The following is a 20,961-nucleotide window of genomic DNA, read 5'->3' as shown; positions in this document are numbered from 1 at the left end:
TGTGTAACAAAACTCCCAGTTTTCCCAGCGATGAACAGACGGTCACGTGGTTCTCTCAATCCCTTGTTTTTAATGAGGTCCAAAGTCTAAAACCCAAAACCTCTCTCAGGTGGTGTTGTCAGTGTTTAGCCCCTGGAAGCACATCTCCACTTCTCAGTGCTTCAGGATGACTTTGAATATTCCGCTTATGAGGATGATCTAGATAATCTACTCAAGTTAGCCAAAGCATTGTTCTGGCTGGGCTTCTTGTTAGACTTCTGGCTCTGGTTGGGGCCTTTTAATGTTCAAAGGTGTTTAGATGCAAACTGCAGAGGCCATCTTGGCTGCCAGTTTTTTTAAAAAGTTAACTGTAGGATTTTCTCCATTAAAAAGTCTAATGAAAGTTTCCAACCAATGAATTGATATTTCCCATTGGGCCTATTGTGTTTTCCTGACAATATATATTTAAAAAGGAAAAATGTGCATAGGAACAGAACGAACTGAATAGCTGTTTCAAAGATCTTGCACAAGCATAATGGGCTGAATGGTGTTCTTCTGTATTAGCTGATTCTATAAGATCTGCACCCTTGGACTTGAAAGAACAAAAATGGGACTATGCTGGGAAGTGAACTGAGATGGGATGGAGCAAAGGTTTTGCATAAGAGCTCTAAGGCAGGCGTGAGGTACAGGTTAAGCAAATCAGTGGCTATGGAAACATAGTGATGAATAGAGGACCAAAGGCTAGACAGCTGGGATCTCGAAAATGTCGTTGCAAGAGAATTGAACTAAAGTTTTTCCAGGAACAGATGTAGAAGGAATTGGGATTGGAAGAGGGAAGGGGACACGGCCGGTGAGGGACACAAGGCCACAGAGCCGGCAACATCAAAAGGGGAACCGTGAATGAGGGTTCGAGAGTATTATGGATAACACATTCCTGGGTAGATGCCAATAGCTTGATATGCGGTTAGTGTCATAAAAATGCAAGTTGTTCTAAGTTAAGACACTTTCCAAATGTACATTTTTACTTTTTCTTCACTCCATTATTGTCACTGTAAAATAACCCAGCTCAAATGAAAACAACGACATATTTTTCTCTGCAATGACGCAATCCACATTTTTGTGTACTTACAAGGCCATGTGAGCCGCATGGAAGATGGCAGGATCCCCAAAGACACATTGTACAGCGAGCTCGCCACTGGTATCAGACCCACCGGCCGTCCATGTCTCCGTTATAAAGACGTCTGCAAACGCGACATGAAATCGTGTGACATTGATCACAAGTCGTGGGAGTCAGTTGCCAGCATTCGCCAGAGCTGGCGGGCAGCCATAAAGACAGGGCTAAATTGTGGCGAGTCGAAGAGACTTAGTAGTTGGCAGGAAAAAAGACAGAGGCGCAAGGGGAGAGCCAACTGTGCAACAGCCCCAACAAACAAATTTCTCTGCAGCACCTGTGGAAGAGCCTGTCACTCCAGAATTGGCCTTTATAGCCACTCCAGGCGCTGCTTCACAAACCACTGACCACCTCCAGGCGCGTATCCATTGTCTCTCGAGATAAGGAGGCCCAAAAGAAAAGAAACAAGGTGAATCTAAAAGGAGCACTGAAAGTGGTTGACAAATCTTTGTTGGGTTTCCTCCTGCTATATATTTATAAACAAATGGAAAAGTCCCAAAACGTTTATGAACACAGCATTTTTAATACACTACTTTCAAACTTTCAACTCGGCATTTTGATGTAGTGCAAATACACAGTTATTAAATTCAATGTACAACTGGTGAGCAAGTAGAGATGTTCACAACACTCCTTGGAGACTAACCTCGGCCTTGCTAGCCGAGCCTTTTAACCGGTAGCTGTCTCTTACAAACGAGCCTCCCGCATCGTCACTCACCTCTTAAATCTTTCAAATATATATCCAAATCCTCCTCGATGTCGGACTCACATGAGGCCTTCATGTGGTCGAATTTTACAACGACAGTTTAAAAACACCTTAGGACCAAAAGAACAATGTTTACAATAAAAAGGGAAAATAATTTGAAACGCTCCGTCCGGCTTTGATTAAACTCCAGCGCCGCTGACAGAACACCGCCCCTAGACCAATCAGCACCGATTTCAAATTAAACCTGCGGCTTCCTTTCACCATAGAGACATCAAGTTCATCGGATAGAGGCGTCGCCGCAATGCATACTGGGAGCTGTAGTTCAGTAAAACGGACCACACCCATTTAATAAAGTAGCGACTGCCGGCGAGAAGAAATACAACTCCCAGAAATGCTTGCGGAGGAGAGGCCGGCCGGCGCCATTTCTTTCCCCTCCCAACCGTTCTCCCATCGCCGACTCAGTCCCGCCCACTCCTGCCGACTGTCGCCGTTGGTGCTGATGACGTCATGTCGGCGTTCGTTATTAGTCGGGCGCCACGTCAATCAAGAGCTGTTGTCACGCCCACTACACTGTGGTTTCCTCTGGTGACCGACTCCTCGTGCTGTGCGCATGCGTTAATCAACCTCCCAGCCCCCATTCTGCTCGCGCGGCCGCTATGTGGAATAACGTTATTGCCGAGCAACGGGAGGGCTGGTGATGTTTGTCAGAGCCTGGGCTGGGTGGCTGCAGTGCTAGGGTGAGTCTGCCTCACAGATTTACAGGGACAATAAAGCAAAGGCTAAGTGTTAGACTGGATTATAATAATTTGAAAATGACGTGAAGTAGCGATACTGACGCCTAAGAATTGCCTATAAAATGCCGCCGGCCGGGTGGAGGGGTGTTTAATATGGAAGCAGCGGCCCCGCACTCTCTGCTGACAGGTTGCGGTCCGTTGAATTTTATATTTTTTTCTGTTTGGATTGTAGACTTTCCCACCGCTTCCCATTGAAATGGGAGTAAGCGGTTATGGTTCCGTTACTTTATTTTGGTAATGGCAGGGCTGCTACCTTACCTTCGCCCTCAATATATGAGTTCCTTTTTGTAAGCTGTGTGCAATGAATCTGTCTAAAAGCTAAGCCGAGGTTTCAATTTTTTTTTGTATTTCCCTCCTCCCTTGGCTTAATTTCACGGTCACGTAGTTTTCAAATCAAGATTTTTGTAAATTTGCGTAGTTTCTCCATATGCATGTCAGGAGATTCAAATGCACAGCACGGACCCAGTAAATTATCATTGCATTACATTTTTCTTTTTTTTAAAATCCCGAACAAAGGAAGATTTGGGTTATTCCACGGAATTCCATCTGAAGATCTGCATCAGTTTTTTTTTGTCTCCTTTTCGGGACATTGGATATCTATAGCAACTCCCAGTTTTTGTTTTAAGCAGATGCGTCCTAATCGGTGATCCTTTAACTGAATTCATTCGGATTGTTCGAAAAATACTGTCAAACAATGATAGCATTGCTGGGTAGCGACTATTAGCACATTTCTGGCAGACTGCCAGCAATAGTAGGGGCATGGCAAATCTTGTGGAACAGATTTTTTTCCCAGTTATCTTTTTGAAACACTGTAATTAGATTATATTGTATTGAATTGGTGTCCTTTAAAAAATCTACAAGTATTGTAACTACACGAGGAGCAACGTACATTTATAAAATTCTTCAGAAACGTTTCACAGGAAATGTTTCCCCTTCCTGTGCATTCTCTTTCCCGCTAAGGAATAGGGTCATAAGAAACTGGCTGAAGTGTTTCCTTTTTGGCTTTCATTTCAGCAATGTGTTCCTTTCCTGTGTGTCTTCTCTCGAGCCACTTTTCAAGGAGGTTGGGTCCCATTCCTTTCAGTCAGATGTGTTTTCAGTATTTTTGACAGTGAAACAATGGATTATTGTGTGGTGTTTATCAAAGGAAGGGGCAAGGAAAAAAACCCTTCAATCATAAAATGGAAGAAAAGTTAATAGTTATGATGGGACTTATTTTAGTGTTGAATTTTTTGTGAACATATTACTTGGAAGGTTACAAAAGATTTCTATCTGGAGCATAAGTAGTTGGATGGAACAACCATTCATAGGCAGTGGCAACTGGAAACAATATGGACTTATCAACATGCATGTGGCCCCGAGCTATGGTCATCTAGCCAATTAAGTCCAGACAATTGAGTCTTAACCTGCTGGTTGGTCCTGTTTGAATTTTGAGAGTCTGGAGGCTTAGAAAAAGCTGTTAAATCCTAAATCAAAATGCCAAGATCTGTTTGTATTGTTACGATCTCGTTGGCGACTGTTAACTTTAAAAAGAAAAAGTTGTATTCTTAATTTTTACTGAGAATTATGCCACAATGTGGCATAACTTTACATGAGTTAAAGCAGAACACTACTAACCTAACACAACAATTTGGAAACACTTATTTAAATTTCAAATCTTAGAACACTCCCATTTGACTTTTACTCCCACCCCAAGAGCTCCCCTATACAATACAGGGTCTTGGCAGTTTGTTTACTTCTCCTGGACCAATCCAAAGTGTACCACAGCTCTTAGGAATTCACTTTGATTTTCCTTAATCTCTCATCTGTCTTCCGAGGTTTGAGATCCCCTGGGTATTCTCCCAGCTTCAGTTAGGTAAATCTTCCCGTTCTCTTCCAAGACCTCGCGACTCTGGACTCCCAGCTTGAGTACGGCCCTTACTCAAAACAGAAACACTCTTGGTTCCTGGTGGCCTCTTTGCTCCTGGCCTAGCTGCTCCCAAAGCCAGCTGACTGGTTGTCAGCAAGCACCCAGATTTTAAAAAAGATCAAAAGGTGCCCCCCTACACCATCTGCTGCCATAGCTTAGTGGTACATGTGGGATGTCCAGATAGCAAACTCAGGACAATTCTATTTTAAAATGTCTATTGTCCATTCTGTTACCTTCAACTCCCAAAACACATCTTTGGTTCCTGATGCCCACATGAATAATAGAGATTGCGTCGTTGTTAACAATATCATTTAGATGTTCTGGTTCCAAATGCTAACTAAACAAGCCCACCTGCTGTTTTATGGCTGTCTCACCACTCTTACTGTCTCTGTAAGCACTCATGGAGACATCTTTGAAATTTAAATCATGGGTAGTCTGCAGCCTTTGAAATTCTTACAGCTACATGTTTAGCTCCCCCAAACTAAAAGTGACTTCTGAAATATTAGTACAAACCATGAATTAGATTATTGTAACAGTATCAGTAACTTGAAATATGTACAGATTAATAGTAACATTGTTTGAAAGGTGATAGAACTTGAGACTGTTGCTGTATCACCTGTGTGGTCAAAGAAGATAAGAAGCTAGGGCACCTCCATGCTAAATCAGACAATATCGTACATATTTAATATCCTTTGCATGATAGAATAAGATCTAGTACCATTTTATTTCTTTCTTGCTCTTATTCTTTTCAACTTGATTTGTACTTCAAATACAAATAATTCATCCTTAGCTCATAAGACTTTTCAAAGTCTCTATTGTCCATTTTTAAGCCTGAGTTTCTAATTTTACTTTCAGTTTTTATTTTTAACATCAAAAACCAGCAGAAGGGTGACGCATGAAAGACCAGAATCAGCGGAAAGAAAGGACGAGAAATAAGAGGATGAGAATTTTAAATTGGGGGACCAAGAATCAATGGGTGACCGTCTTTCAGATGAGACGTTAAACCAAGGCTCCATATCTGCCCGCTCGGGTGGGTGCAAAAGATCCCATGGCACTATTTGCAAGAAAAGCAAGGGAGTTATCCTTGCAGTCCTGGCCAATAATTATCCCTCAAGCAACATAAACAGATTCTCTGGTCATTACCACATTTCTGTTTGTGGGAGCTTGCTGTGTGTAAATTAGCTGCCACGTTTCCTACCTTACAATAGTGATTACACTTCATAAGTACGACATGAACTCTGAAGAACTTGGAATGTCCTGTGGTTCTCAAAGGCACGATATAAAAGACTTTCTTTTTGACTGGGTTCTGGAGTGAAATAGGTTATGAGGGGCAGAGTTTTGGATGAGCTGATCTTTATGAAGGGTGCAGGATATGAACCCAGCAGGAGAGCATTGAAATTGTTGACATGACAAAAGCTTGGTCGAGATTTAAGTGAGGAATGGACTGAGACTGTATGTAATATCTCCATTTTCACATAGCTGTAACCATTATGAAGGCTCTTCAACATCTATTTGAGCATTATGCATGTGATGTGACTGTGTCTTCAGGTGTGATTATTGGTCAGAAAATAATGGAAAATATTTGAATTCCTTCTCTCAACTATGGAAATAAATCAATTTTTCTGGGTACACTACCCCAAAAAGAGGGATTTATTAGTGGTAATAACTGATTTTAAAGGTCCCTTGCTCAAAGGGACATGCAGACTTATTGCAGACTTTTGTTGATGCCACAGTTCTTAGGGAATGCGCTGTAGCGGACTGTTTCTAATAGGTTCCTATAGGCAAGGAGTATATAATTTGCAATTTTTCGTATTCATGTGGGAAAATTATTATTAGTCATAGTCATACAGCATAGAAACAGGCCCTTCGGCCCACCGTGCCCATGCCGACCTTAATGCCTATGTATACTAATCCCACCTGCCTGCATTAATTCCATATCCCTCTATGCCTTGCTCATTCAAGTACCTGTCCAGATGCCTCTTAAATGTCGCTACTGTTCCTGCCTCAACCACCACCTCAGGCAGCTCATTCCAGATACCCAGTATTCTTTGTGTGAAAAATTTACCCCTTTGTTCCCTTTTAAACCTCCTCCCTCTCACCTTAAACCTATGCCCTCTAGTTTTAGTCACCCCTACCATGGGAAACAGACTCTGGCTATCTACCCTATCAATGCCTCTCATAATTTTATATACCTCTATCATGTCCCCTCTCAGCCTCCTTCCCTCCAGGGAAAACAGACCCAGCCTATCCAATCTCTCTTTATAACTCAAACCCTCCAAACCAAACAACATTCTTGTGAATCTTTTCTGCGCCCTCTCTAGCTTAATCACATCATTCCTGCAGTGCGGCGACTAGAACTGCACACAGTACTCCAAATGCGGTCTAACCAACGTTATGTACAACTGTAACGTGACGTCCCAACTCTTGTACTCAATGCCTCGGCTGATGAAGGCAAGCATGCCATACGCCTTCTTCACCACCCTGTCTACCTGTGTTGCCACTTTCAGGGCACTATGTACTTGCACCCCAAGGGCTCCCTGCTCAAGAACACTCCCCAGGGCCCTGCCGTTCACTGTATATGTCCTGCCCTGATTTAACTTCCCAAAATGCATCACTTCACACTTGTCTGCGTTAAATTCCATTTGCTGCTCCCTTGCCCACTTTCCTAGTTTATCTATATTCTGTTGTAACCTTAGGCAACCTTCTTCACTGTCCACTATACCACCAATTTTGGTGTCATCTGCAAACTTACTAATCATGCCCCTTACATTCACATCCAAGTCATTAATATATATGACAAACAACAGAGGGCCCAGCACTGATCTCTGCGGCACACCACTGGTCACCGGCCTCCAATCTGAAAAACAACCCTCCACTATCGCCCTCTACCTCCTATCACCAAGCCAATTTTATATCCAATTTGCTAGCTCACCCTGGATCCCATGTGTTCGAACCTTCTGGACCAGCCTACCATGCGGGACCTTGTCAAAGGCCTTGCTAAAGTCCATGTAGACAACGTACATGGTCACCTCCTTGAAAAACTCAAACAAATCGTGAGACATGATTTCCCACGCACAAAGCCATGCTGACTATCCCTAATCAGACCATGCCTTTCCAGATGCATATAAATCCTGTGTCTCAGAATCCCTTCCAATAACTTTCCCACCAGTGATGTAAGGCTCACCGGCTTGTAGTTCCCTGGTTTATCCTTGATGCCCTTCTTAAATAAAGGCACAACATTAGCTATCCTCCAGTCTTCCGGTACCTCACCCGTGGCTAACGATGGTACAAAAATCTCTGCCAGGGCCCCAGCAATCTCCTCCCTTGCTTCCCATAGCATCCTAGGATACACCTGGTCAGGACCTGGGGATTTATCCATCTTGATAAGCTTCAAAACCTCCAGCACCTCCGCCTTTGTAATGTCGATATGCTCCAGGATATCGGTGTTCCCTCCCTTGAACTCACTAGCTTCCATGACCTTCTCCACGGTAAAATATGGACGAGAAGTATTAATTTAAGACCTCGCTCATTTCCCGTGGCTCCACACATAGATTGCCACACTGATCCTTAAGGGGACCTACTCTCTCCCTAGCTACCCTTTTACTCTTAATATACTTATAGAATCTTTTAGGATTCTCCTTTATCTTATCTGCCAGGGAAATCTCATGGCCCCTTTTCGCCCTCCTAATTTCCTCAAGTGTACTCTTACATCCCCTATACTCGAGGGACTCACTCGATCCCAGCTGCCTGTACCTGACATATGCCTCCTTCTTTGTCCTGACCAGACCCTCAATATCCCTCGTCAACCAAGGTTCGGTAAACTTGCCAGCCTTGCCCTTCCATCTAACAGGAACATGCCGACCCTGAACTCTTGCTATCTCACTTTTAAAAGCCTCCCACTTGCCAGACGTCCCTTTACCTGTAAACAGCCTCTCCCATTCAACTTTTGAGAGTTCCTGTCTGATGCCATCGAAATTAGCCTTCCCCCAATTTAGGACTTCAACCTGAGGACCAGTCCTATCCTTTTCCATAACTATCTTGAAGCCAGTAGAGTTATGGTCACTGGTCCCAAAGTGCTCCCCCACTGAGACATCAACCACCTGCCCATCCTCATTTCCTAAGAGGAGGTCGAGTGTAGGCCCTTCTCTAGTAGGGCCATCCACATACTGCTTAAGAAAACTATCCTGGGCACACTTAACAAATTCTTCCCCATCTGATCCCTTCGCACTAAGGCAGTCCCAGTCAATGTTAGGGAAGTTAAAATCACCTACTATTACAACCCTATAATTCCTACACCTACCTGTGATTTCCTTACATATATGCTGCTACACTTCCCTCTGACTATTGGGGGGCCTATAGTATAATCCCATCAAAGTGATCACCCCTTTCTTATTTCTAGGTTCTGCCCTTATGGCCTCGCTGGACATTCCCCCCGGGATATCCTCTTTAAGTACTGCCGTGATGTCCTCCCTAATCAATAGTGCAACTCCCCCTCCTCTCTCACTTCCACCTCTGTCACGCCGGAAAGATTGATACCCCGGAACATTGAGCTGCCAGTCCTGCCCATCCCTCAACCACGTTTCCGTAATAGCTATAATATTACAATCCCATGTACCGATCCATGCTCTGAGTTCATCTGCCTTACCTGTAAGGCTTCTTGCATTAAATTAAATGCAGGTTAGCCTACCAGACCTACCATGCTCCCTGTCCTGCCCCTGCCCGGCCTGCCTACTGGACTTGCTTTAACCTCTACATTTGCCTCAACTATCTCACCTGAGAGACTACTACTTTGGGTCCCAGGGATCAGCAGGGTTTCATGCAACAGTATGGTAGTTGATTGACATACTATATCATGAATTCATATTTAACTAAAAATTATATAATTTTTTATTAACTTTATGTATTCCATTTAATTGTTAGAATAATTAGTTACCAAGGATCTAGATTGTATGTAGGTTTGAAAAATTGTACTTTTCATAGATTATCATAAGTGAATAATTCTTGGCTGCTATCAATCTGATACATTATTGGTAGTGGCAGTAAAGATGAAAGAAAGCAAAGAAGTTTAGCAATTTTACTCAGTTTGCAAGAAAATGTTAAAAAGGTGAAAGGGAGGGGAAATTGTTTTCCAGTCAGTGCCTGTGTTACCCCTGTCTTGTAAATTTAATACACAACCAAATACTAATGTAGTGTTTCTGTCAGCCTGAATCAATCATTTATCGACCGCTATTGGCACCTTACTCCCCTGCTCCTCTTTGAAGAGTGCTATGGGATCATCTTTTACGTCCACTTGAGAGGGCAGACGTGGCCTTCTGACAGTTCGGCTCTTCCTCAGTACTGCACTAAAGCATCAGCCTAGACATTTTTTGCTCAATTCTCTGGAATGGGGCTTGAATGCACTGCTGCCTTGTTTACAGGTGAGAGTGTTACCACAGAACCAAGGCTGAAAGTTCACTGCTCATAGCACCTTTAAAAGTAAAGGCAGTTATGCATTATAGAGTTTCAGGTGAAACTGATGAGCTGAAACTCATGGCCTTCTCTGCACAACTTTCAGAAGTTCAGTAAAACTGGAGAACCACAGAAAGGAGTGATCTTTATCCAAATTCAACAGAAAGAGGGAAAATATATGAAAGAAAACAGTTTAATATAAAAACACATCCTTGTAACAATATTACTCTCTGATATAATGCAGAGACTTTTGCTGTGCAATCACAACTCCCCAATAGGTCTTTCCTGCGTACCAGCAAGTCACTTTTAACTTATGATAGCAATTGGAAAGTGCACTCCTGTCTCGAGTATTTTTGTAAATAAAGTCCCAAGCAAATCCATTTGGTGGATGTTGCAGGACATGTGATTTTACACTTCTATAATATCCCATTCTTTTAAACCAGGCAGCTAAGCCTGTTTTGAAGTGAAGGCAACAGGCTCAATCTTTTCATCATAGTAATTGAAAACCCAGTACAAAACCATTGACGCATTCAAAACATGGGACCAGCAAATCATTTTATTCAAATGAAACCATTAAATGAGCACTATAAAACAGTGCATTACTAGTTTCCTGGATGTATTAAAATAATAAAGCTACCAATCTCAAATGAGTTTCAAAATAGAAACTCCTTCACTGTAAAAGAAGCTTTCTACTGACTAGAATGTTGAACACTGTAAATGGGTAAACAGGCTATCAGAAATACAATCTTGTTCATTTGTTGGTGTCGTCATCTTCTCAAAGTTGACTGCCATGGATTGCCACCTGTCTCTCCTGTGCTGTCCTTACACATTTTGCATAGGTCCACTGCATTCAAGTTCATTATATGTCATCCAAACTCAGAAATACAATCTAAACCCTCTTTTAAAGTTATATTTTTAACGAAAGGCAATAAACAGCAGCATCTTTCATAGTTGCATGAGGTTAACAGTCATTCACAGGCTATCAGATACATGTCCACCCAAAAGGAATTGCAATTTTCAGGGAACAATGGAGATATTTTGCAGCCTAACTGCAAGCAATGTGTTAAGTGAATAGAATAAATCAGAGAAGGTTAAGGGAATATTTGATAGAGGTGTTTGAGTAAATATGGATAAACTGTTTCCATTGGCAGAAGGATTGCTAACTAGAGGAGACTGAGTAAGCTAAAGGAAAGACTTGCATTTATATAACGCCTTTCAGAACCACCGGACGTTTCAAAGTGCTTTGCAGCCAATGAAGTACTTTTTGAAGTTCAGTTGCTGTTGTAATGCAGGAAATACGGCAGCCAGTGTGTGTACAGCAAACTCCCACAAACAGCAATGTGATAATGACCATAATCTGTTTTTGTGAAGTTGATTGAGGGATAGATATTGACTAGGACACTGGGGATAACCCCCCTGCTCCTCTTCGACATTGTGCTATGGGATCTTTTTCATCCGCCCGAGCAGGCAGATTGGGCCTTTGTTTAATGTCTCATCCGAAAGATGGCATCTCCCACAGTGCAGCACTCCCTCAGTACTGCACTGGACTGTCAGCCTTGATTATTGTGCTCAAGTCCTGGGACTCAAAACCTGGAATTTTGTGACTCAGAGGCGAGAGTGCTACCAGCTGAACCACAACTGACACTGTGACACTGTAAGTGGTATAAGAACAAGAGGGGACATGAGGAAAAAAAAAATCTGCACTGAGTTGTTGTGATCTGGAATGCACTGTCTGAAGGGATGGTGAAAATGAATTCAATAATTTCTAAAGGAAATTGGATAAATATTTGGAGGAAACATTTTTCAGGATTATGAAGAAAGAGCTGGGGAATGGGAATGATAGTATAGATTTTTCAAAGACAATGGGCTGAAGGGCCTTCTCCTTTGCCATATCATTCTGTGAAGGATGTCTTAACCACGGGATGTGTCAAAGTGCTTCTTAAGAACAATGCATCTCTGAAGCGAAGTTCTGATGAAAGGACATTGACCTAAAACATTAACTCTATTTCTCTTCCACAAGTGCTGTCTGATCTGCTGAATATTTCCAGCATTTTCTGTTTTTATTTCATCTTTGAATTGATCCTTTTACTTGGCAGACTCCAATCTTGCAGAAAACAACTAATGGTGGCCAATCTTACTCCTGTATGAATTGTTTTTAACCTCTAATGCTGCTTCCAGTAATAAAATATACCAATTCAAAATTCAACACACAGAATTCTGTAACAGTTCCATTGAATAAATATCATCCAGCTCTTTTAACTCTTCTGGAAAATCCACCTTGGTTAACATTGCAAGTCTTTAATCCTGAAATAGAAACTGAAATTGACGGGAATACACAGCAGATCAGGCAGCATCTTTGGACAGAGAAACAGAGTGAACATTTCAGGTCAATGACCTTTATCAGTCTTTAATCCTTCTTCAATTATCACTGATTATAGGTGGCACATTGCTCATGTCTTACAAATGCATGTTTGAATGGAATGTTACGTAGTACTTGATTGTATTATGGTTCATCTGTTTTGGCCAATTGGCATATTTTAGTGCTCTCCCCTTTTCTGTGGATGTGCCTTGTCCTTATACTATTCAAAGAATTTTTCACTATTCTGTTTTGTGCCTGCAGTTATACTTTTTCAAGTTTTTCTTTTGCCCTTTGACTACCTTTTTAACATGTTTCTGCATGTTATCTTCATCTCTTGGTTTCACCTCACCTTTCTTCCTGAAGGAGTTGTTTTCGTTTATTTCTGATTGTTTTGATCCATTTTGGGTCATAATTGTTCCGTTTGTATTTATCCTGCATGATCAGGTATACCTATAAAGTTACTCTGTTTTCCCTATGTTGACGTACTGTTAAATAATTGCCAATTTTCTTAAGCTCTTCTCTCTCTTGATTGAAGTTGCCAGCTTTAAAATTAATAACTTGCTGTGGACCCTAGGTACTTTAAAGTTTAACGAAAGTTTGAACTTGATTATTCTAGTGGTCGCTCAGAGATGAAATAACTTTTCCCTGTATGTTATTTGGTTCACTTACCATGAAATGAAGGTGTGCACAGTATCACATTTCCTTGCACACTGGGTAATGAATCAGTCATGTACTTGATTTCTAACTCAGACGCTGAACAACTTTGCCATTCCAATTTTTATATTTGGACAATTGAAATTCCCTATTAAGGTATGTTTCCTGATTTCGCTCTTCCCAGAGTAAACTCTCTTCCTTATTCTGACTCACTAGTCCATACATAGCAAGTCCCTAATTTTATATTTCTTTCTTTCACATTAAAACTTCCAATAAGAATAGTTTGCCATATAGTTTTCTACTTCAGACAAGATCAACTTCGAGTCGCCCAATTGCTCATGATCGATAGAGCTAGACCACCTCATTTTCTGAACTGTATAGCAGAAATTCGGGTTCAGGGAACTTTCCTTGTGCTTGAATAGTGAGGCCTGAGGCTTACCGGATATCGGACGTCAGGCCTCCGTATAATGGAACCATTGTAGCATCAGAGCCCATGGAAAAGAGTTGGATGATAAAGCTGTAGCTTATTGTAAATTTGCTTCCTTGAGAATTGCTGAAAACAGAAACATTTTGTCGAAGCTTTTTGTCTTACACTCATCAGGGCAAATCGCAAGAATACCAATGTAAGGGAAAGCAACAAATTGGACTTTACATGGACTCCATGCTATTAATTGGAAATTGGGAACTTTTAATATGGTGAATTATCTTATCCTGCACCAAGTCCTGCTCACACATTACCACTGATCTGAATTATTTCACACTCAGCATTTCCTCAGATTTAAAATTTAAATCAAGTTTAAATTCCATCAAGACATTGCCCCTCCTGATCTCTGAAACTTTCTCCAACTCTGCTGTCCTTTGGAAGCTCTGCATCCTCTACTCCTTTTGCTTCACCATTTGTTGCTGTCATTTCCTAAGCTCTGGCATCTCCTTACTAAACCTGTCTGCCTTTCCACCTCCCTCTCCTCCTTTAAGACTCTCCTTGGAACCCATCTCTTTGACTATGTCTCACCTCCTAATATCTCCTTTGGCTCAGAGTCGATTGATATCTGATTATGCTTCTATGAAGCATCTTGGTGCATTTTTCTAGGTTAAATATGGTATACAAGTGATAGCTGTTGAATTGTGGGCACAACCCATATGATACACTAACATGCTGTGTTACTAACGGCTGTAATGTTGCATATAGCAATATATTTTACTTATAGCTGGGTAAAAAAATTGTCAATGTGTTGGTAACATTAACCTATTAAAATGTGGAAGATTCTGAATGTTATCACATTTGGTATGCTGTTTTGATACTGCTTTTGTTGGTGTTCTCTGAGATCTCTGCTGGATTCAAGCTTAGTGGATGGTGAATGAGTATCATGGATTTTATGGCTCTGTACCTTAATGTACCATTTATGTAGTTGGTATAATAAACTAGATCAGCGATTTACTTCCGGATGCGTATTGTTTGAATCTATGGAATCTCCCTGCTCAGCATAGTGGGGAAAGTCTTTGCTCGAGTCGCTCTGAACAGGCTCCAGAAGCTGGCCGAGCGCGTCTACCCTGAGGCACAGTGTGGCTTTCGTGCAGAGAGATCGACTATTGACATGCTGTTCTCCCTTCGTCAGATACAGGAGAAATGCCGTGAACAACAGATGCCCCTCTACATTGCTTTCATTGATCTCACCAAAGCCTTTGACCTCGTCAGCAGACGTGGTCTCTTCAGACTACTAGAAAAGATCGGATGTCCACCAAAGCTACTAAGTATCATCACCTCATTCCATGACAATATGAAAGGCACAATTCAACATGGTGGCTCCTCATCAGAGCCCTTTCCTATCCTGAGTGGTGTGAAACAGGGCTGTGTTCTCGCACCCACACTTTTTGGGATTTTCTTCTCCCTGCTGCTTTCACATGCGTTCAAATCCTCTGAAGAAGGAATTTTCCTCCACACAAGATCAGGGGGCAGGTTGTTCAACCTTGCCCGTCTAAGAGCGAAGTCCAAAGTACGGAAAGTCCTCATCAGAGAACTCCTCTTTGCTGACGATGCTGCTTTAACATCTCACACTGAAGAATGCCTGCAGAGTCTCATCGACAGGTTTGCGTCTGCCTGCAATGAATTTGGCCTAACCATCAGCCTCAAGAAAACGAACATCATGGGGCAGGATGTCAGAAATGCTCCATCCATCAATATTGGCGACCACGCTCTGGAAGTGGTTCAAGAGTTCACCTACCTAGGCTCAACTATCACCAGTAACCTGTCTCTAGATGCAGAAATCAACAAGCGCATGGGTAAGGCTTCCACTGCTATGTTCAGACTGGCCAAGAGAGTGTGGGAAAATGGCGCACTGACACGGAACACAAAAGTCCGAGTGTATCAGGCCTGTGTCCTCAGTACCTTGCTCTACGGCAGCGAGGCCTGGACAACGTATGCCAGCCAAGAGCGACGTCTCAGTTCATTCCATCTTCGCTGCCTTCGGAGAATACTTGGCATCAGGTGGCAGGACTATATCTCCAACACAGAAGTCCTTGAAGCGGCCAACATCCCCAGCTTATACACACTACTGAGTCAGCGGCGCTTGAGATGGCTTGGCCATGTGAGCCGCATGGAAGATGGCAGGATCCCCAAAGACACATTGTACAGCGAGCTCGCCACTGGTATCAGACCCACCGGCCGTCCATGTCTCCGTTATAAAGACGTCTGCAAACGCGACATGAAATCGTGTGACATTGATCACAAGTCGTGGGAGTCAGTTGCCAGCATTCGCCAGAGCTGGCGGGCAGCCATAAAGACAGGGCTAAATTGTGGCGAGTCGAAGAGACTTAGTAGTTGGCAGGAAAAAAGACAGAGGCGCAAGGGGAGAGCCAACTGTGCAACAGCCCCAACAAACAAATTTCTCTGCAGCACCTGTGGAAGAGCCTGTCACTCCAGAATTGGCCTTTATAGCCACTCCAGGCGCTGCTTCACAAACCACTGACCACCTCCAGGCGCGTATCCATTGTCTCTCGAGATAAGGAGGCCCAAAAGAATGACTCCTGATAAAATGAAATAAAAGTTCAGTCTCTTAAAGCATAGCTTACTGCTGGTAGATTGTTTTCAAAGTGTTTTACAGTGAAGCGACTGCATATGTTTTCAGGCAGGTTTTCCAAGTGGTCATTAGTTTGTAATCCTCACAGGAGCAAATCTTATTCAATTTACTTCATTTGAGACTAATGGCCGATTAGATGACAGCCCAAAGAAGCTATTGACTAGTTCGTAAGTAGATGTTGGGGCAAAGGCGAAGATTACGATTTCTCGGATGCAGAACTCTCAAAGAATAATGGAGCTGGTAAACACATTGACTCCACTAGAGGCATCCAAAAGGATCTGCTTGATAAGAAAAAAGGATAAGACATCGACAGTCAACTCAAAGTTGGCAGAAAATACAAAGCCATAGCTGCGAACAGCCAATATATACAAGTGCTTGGAGCAGCCGCAGCCAAGGCACCTCAACAGGGCAAGGTGTGCAGCAAGTGTGGTCTGATGCATCAGCCACGTAACTGCATTCAGAGATACCCGCAAGGGGTGTGGTCTAAAGGGACACCGAACAAGACTAGAAAATCTGGCAGCGCAGAAGTGGCCAGAAGCCACAGCTCAACAAAAATAGATACTGCCTAGTGGCACTAACCAGAAGTTTACCAAGTACCATTTCAAGCACAGGTACGTCCACGAAGTAGGCAGAGACCTGGACAGCAAAGAAAGCACTGGATACAGCAAAGGCTATGGGCTCTGGCAACATTCCAGCAATAGTATTGAAGACTTGTAGTCCAGAACTGACTGCGCCCCTAGCCAAGTTGTTCCAGTACAGCTACAACACTGGCATCGACCTGACAATGTGCAATTTTCTACATTGTCATGTCCTGTACACAAAAAGCAGGACAAATCCACCCTATCCGTTTACTCTCAATCATCAGCAAAGTGATAGAAGGTGTCAATGATACCTTCATCAAGCAGCCATTACTCAGCAATAACCTGCTCACAGATGCTCAGTTTGGGTTCCACGAGGGCCACTCAGCTGCTGACCTCATTACAGCCTTTGTCCAAACATGGACAAAAGAGCTGAACTCGAGGTGAGGTGAGAGTGACTGCATTTGACCGAGTGTGGCTACATGGAGCCCCAGCAAAACTGGAGTCATTGGGAATCGAGGACTCCACTGGTTGGCGTCATACCTAGCACAAAGGAAAATGGTTGTGGTTGCTGGAGGTCGATCATCTCAGTCCCAGGACATGACTGCAGGAATTCCTCAGGGTAGTGTCCTAGGCCCAACCATCTTCAGCTGCTTCATCAATGACCTTCCCTCCATCATAAGGTCAGAAGTGGGGATGTTTGCTGATGATGGCACAATGCTCAGCACATTTTGTGACTCCTCAGATATGAAGCAGTCCATGTCCATATACAACAAACCTGGACAAGATTCAGCCTTGGGCTGATAAGTGGCAAGTTACATTTGCGGCACCCAAGTGACAGACAATGACCATCTCCAAAAAAAGAGAATCCAGCCACCTCCCTTTTGACATTCACTGAATCCCCTACTGTCAACATCCTGGGGGTTATCATTCAACTAGACCAGCCATATAAGTATTGTGGTTACAAGAGCAAGTTAGAGGCTGGGAATTCTGCGGCGAGTAACTCACTGTCTCCCCAAAGCCTGTCCGTTATCTACAGGGCACAAGTCAGGAGTGTGATGGAATACTCTCCACTTGCCTGGATGAATGCAGCTCCCACAACATTCAAGAAGCTTGACACCATCCAGGACAAAAGCAGCCTGCTTGATTTGCACTCCATCCACCACCTTCAACATTCATTCTCTCCACCACCGAAGCACAGTGGCAGCAGTGTGTACCATCTACAAGATACACTGCAGCAACTCACCCAAGGCCTCCTTCGACAGCACCTTCCAAACCTGCGATCTCTATCACCTAGAAGTACAAGGGCAGCAGATGCATGGGAGCACCACCACCTGCAAGTTCCCCTCCAAGCCACACACCATCCTGATTTGGAACTATATCGCCATTCCTTTGCTGTCTCTGGATCAAAATCCTGGACCTCCCTTCCTAACAGCACTGTGGGTGTACCTGTGCCACATGGACTGCAGCGGTTCAAGAAAGCGGCTCACCACCTTCTCAAGGGAAATTGGGGATGGGCAATAAATGCTGGCCTAGCCAGCGACATTCACATCCCGTGAAAGAATTTTTAAAAAGGAGGCAAACTCAGTAGAAAGTGAGCAGGCTTTCCATAGTGACAACCACACAGCATATGGATGTAATCACACAACTGGAAGCTTTCACCACAGTTGAAATTATGTGTCCTAACATAAATAGCAAACACAAGCTATGACTGAAGATAGATACTAGGCCAAGCACCAACATTTTACCACTGCAGATAATCAAAGACATGTACCTAGCAAAGTGAGAGTCTATGTTACAGCCAGCCATAGCTAAACTCACCGCATATAACGCATTACCAGTCGACTGCATGGGAACATTGATGTTGAAGTGCAGGTATGGAAGTTCTGCATAGTCGTCGCAGGTCTTCTATGTTGTTGACACTAATGGTCCAGTGGTAGCAGGACTGCCAGCATACCGTGAACTCCGGATCATGCTGATTCACAAGATCAGTAATGCCAGATAATCAAAGCAAGTGTGACCCTCTTGAGTCTATTCAAGATCTGCAACAGAAATACCCAGATAGATTTGACACCATGAGCAGTTTTATTGGAGACGCTAGTCTTCACCAGAAAGACGACGCAGTTCCCTCCATAGAGCCACCCACCACGGAAGTATAGTGTCCATCTAAAGGACAAGTTAAAAGCCAAGCTTGACATGATGGAATGACGAGGGACTATTTGCCATATTCAGCAACACCCAGATTGGTGTAGCTCTATAACCGCTGTAATTAAGAAAGATGGTACCATTAGAGTATGCTTGGATCCCAGAAGATTAAACCGAGCACTCAAAATATGTCCTCCCAAGGTGCCTACACTAGAGCTCAACCCAACGTTTGCTGGAGCCAAGTTTTTAAAGTTGGATGCGGAGCATGCATATTGGTTAGTACACCTTTTCGAGGATTCACAGGAAGTAACAACATTCAGAATGCCATTTGGGAGGTATTGCTTTCTACGGGTTACCATTCGGTCTGCCTGACCTGCTCCAACACACTGATCGTATTACCGAGAGTGTTGCTGGCTGTGTTTGCAGTGCGGATGACATAGCAGTCATGGGAAATACTAAGGAAGAGTATGACTAGAATCTTCACATTCCAATGGAAATGGCTAGAAGAGAAGGTCTCATGTTTAATCGCAAAAAATGTGCTAACAATGTGAGCCATATTCATTTCTTCAGTTCAATCTCTTCTGACACAGGAATACGACCAGATCCCAGTAAAGTTGAGGATGTACAATCAGTGCCTACTCAAGATAAAGAAGATTTACAGAGGTGTTTGGGCCTGTTTGACTTCTTAGTACCATATTTGAATTTCTTTGAGGAAGCATCATCTCTGTGTGAGCCTCTCAGGAAAAATGTGCCATTCTTGTGGCATGAAGATCATCACGCACTTGATTCGTTAAAACAGTCACTTTCTGCTGAAGCATGCTTACAATACTACAACCCAAGGAAAGAAACTACACTAGTAGTTGATGCTTCATTAAAGGGTCTCAGAGCATGTCTATTACAGGAAGGCAGATCAATTGAATTCGGTTCTAAACATTCGTCACCCACTCAGGCGAACTATTCAAACATAGAATGAGAAACATTGGCCTTAGTGTTTAATATCACCAGATTCCATACCTAAATATTTGTCAACCGCTTTATTGTTGAGACTGATTGCAAGCCTCTGGAAATGATTTGGCAAAAGTCACTCACCGGTGCGCCACCTCGACGCCGAAGATTTCTAATCAAAGTACAGGGGTACGATTGCGAGATCCAGTACAAACCTGGAAAGCTCATGGTTCTGTCTGACACATTGAGTAGGCTACCCAACCCTACGAAGACGGAAGATATACTGTGGGATGTCCAAGTGGACGAATTGGATGTGGAACTAGAAGATATGTATAAAATTGACCTAATGCATTTTGGACATATCAAACACAGAGCTCCAGAAAGAGACTTCTAGAGATCCTGTCCTCAGGGCATTATGGCAATGAACGGCCAGATACAATGCAAGAGGTTCCCACAGACCTCAGAACTTTTTGGCCATATTGTGACGAATTAGGGATATCGAGTAGAGTCGTTTTCAAAGGCAGACTGTATTGATACCAAAAGCACTTCATCAAGATATCCTGACCCAATTGCATCAAGGTCATACGGGCATTGAAAGATCAAGACGACTTGTACGAGATAATTTATTGGTCAGGGATCAGTAACGGCATAGAATGAGCAGTAAGGATGTACGTTGAATGTCAGGAGCATCAGCCAAATCAACATAGAGAGCACTCCATCCTCGTGATGTTCCACCACATCCATGGTCAAGAATAACGACTGATTTTATTTACCGTTGGAGGTGATGACTTCTTAATTATTACTGATTACCTCTCCAAATTTTCTGTCATTCACCAACTGAGGGATACGTCAAATGCATCGGTAGCAAACACAATGAGTGCAGTTTTCAGTCTTTTTGGTTCCCCGAAGGAGAGAGTATTGGATAACAGTCCACAGTACGCTGGTCAACCATTCCAAGACGTGTGCAAAGTGGGCTGTAAATCATGTTATGTCATCTCCACACTATCTGAGGTCAAATGGACCAACAGAAAGGATGGTGTGGTTGGTAAAGTTACTAATCCTGAAATGTAAGGAGACCAATCAAGACATTGAAATAGCAATTCTGCACCTATGAGCAACACCACTAGATACGGGATTACCATCCCCAACAGAGATCATGTTCAGAAGGCAAGGCAGGACAACTCTTCCAAGATTATTAT

The 20,961-nt window shown here is 43.0% G+C and overlaps 2 protein-coding genes across 28 annotated transcripts in view; one reads left to right on the top strand and one right to left on the bottom strand.

The window, feature by feature from the left end:
• sdccag8 (SHH signaling and ciliogenesis regulator sdccag8) overlaps positions 1-2,215 on the bottom strand; it is a 402,434-nt gene extending 400,219 nt beyond the window's left edge. For 8 of the 12 annotated variants that reach the window (XR_010976278.1, XR_010976282.1, XR_010976279.1 and 5 more), the window contains exon 1: positions 1,866-2,212. Coding sequence is in view for 6 of the 12 variants with exons in the window: in XM_068045389.1 (XP_067901490.1) it covers positions 1,866-1,929 (64 nt within the window). In the remaining 6 variants the exon portion in view is untranslated. Of the gene's footprint in view, positions 1-1,865 lie in introns of all 12 variants that reach the window. The other 4 variants (XR_010976277.1, XM_068045386.1, XM_068045387.1 and 1 more) reach the window with 2 other exon arrangements.
• A 280-nt stretch (positions 2,216-2,495) lies between these two features.
• cep170aa (centrosomal protein 170Aa) overlaps positions 2,496-20,961 on the top strand; it is a 174,398-nt gene continuing 155,932 nt past the window's right edge. For all 16 annotated transcript variants that reach the window (XM_068045385.1, XM_068045382.1, XM_068045380.1 and 13 more), the window contains exon 1: positions 2,496-2,590. The gene's annotated coding sequence lies outside the window, so the exon portion shown is untranslated. The remainder of the gene's footprint in view (positions 2,591-20,961) is intronic.

Source organism: Heterodontus francisci, chromosome 13 (assembly GCF_036365525.1).
Source record: "Heterodontus francisci isolate sHetFra1 chromosome 13, sHetFra1.hap1, whole genome shotgun sequence".
Taxonomy (NCBI): domain Eukaryota; kingdom Metazoa; phylum Chordata; class Chondrichthyes; order Heterodontiformes; family Heterodontidae; genus Heterodontus; species Heterodontus francisci.
Note: the sequence above shows the minus strand (reverse complement) of the source record. Positions and strands in the feature narration are given on the sequence as shown.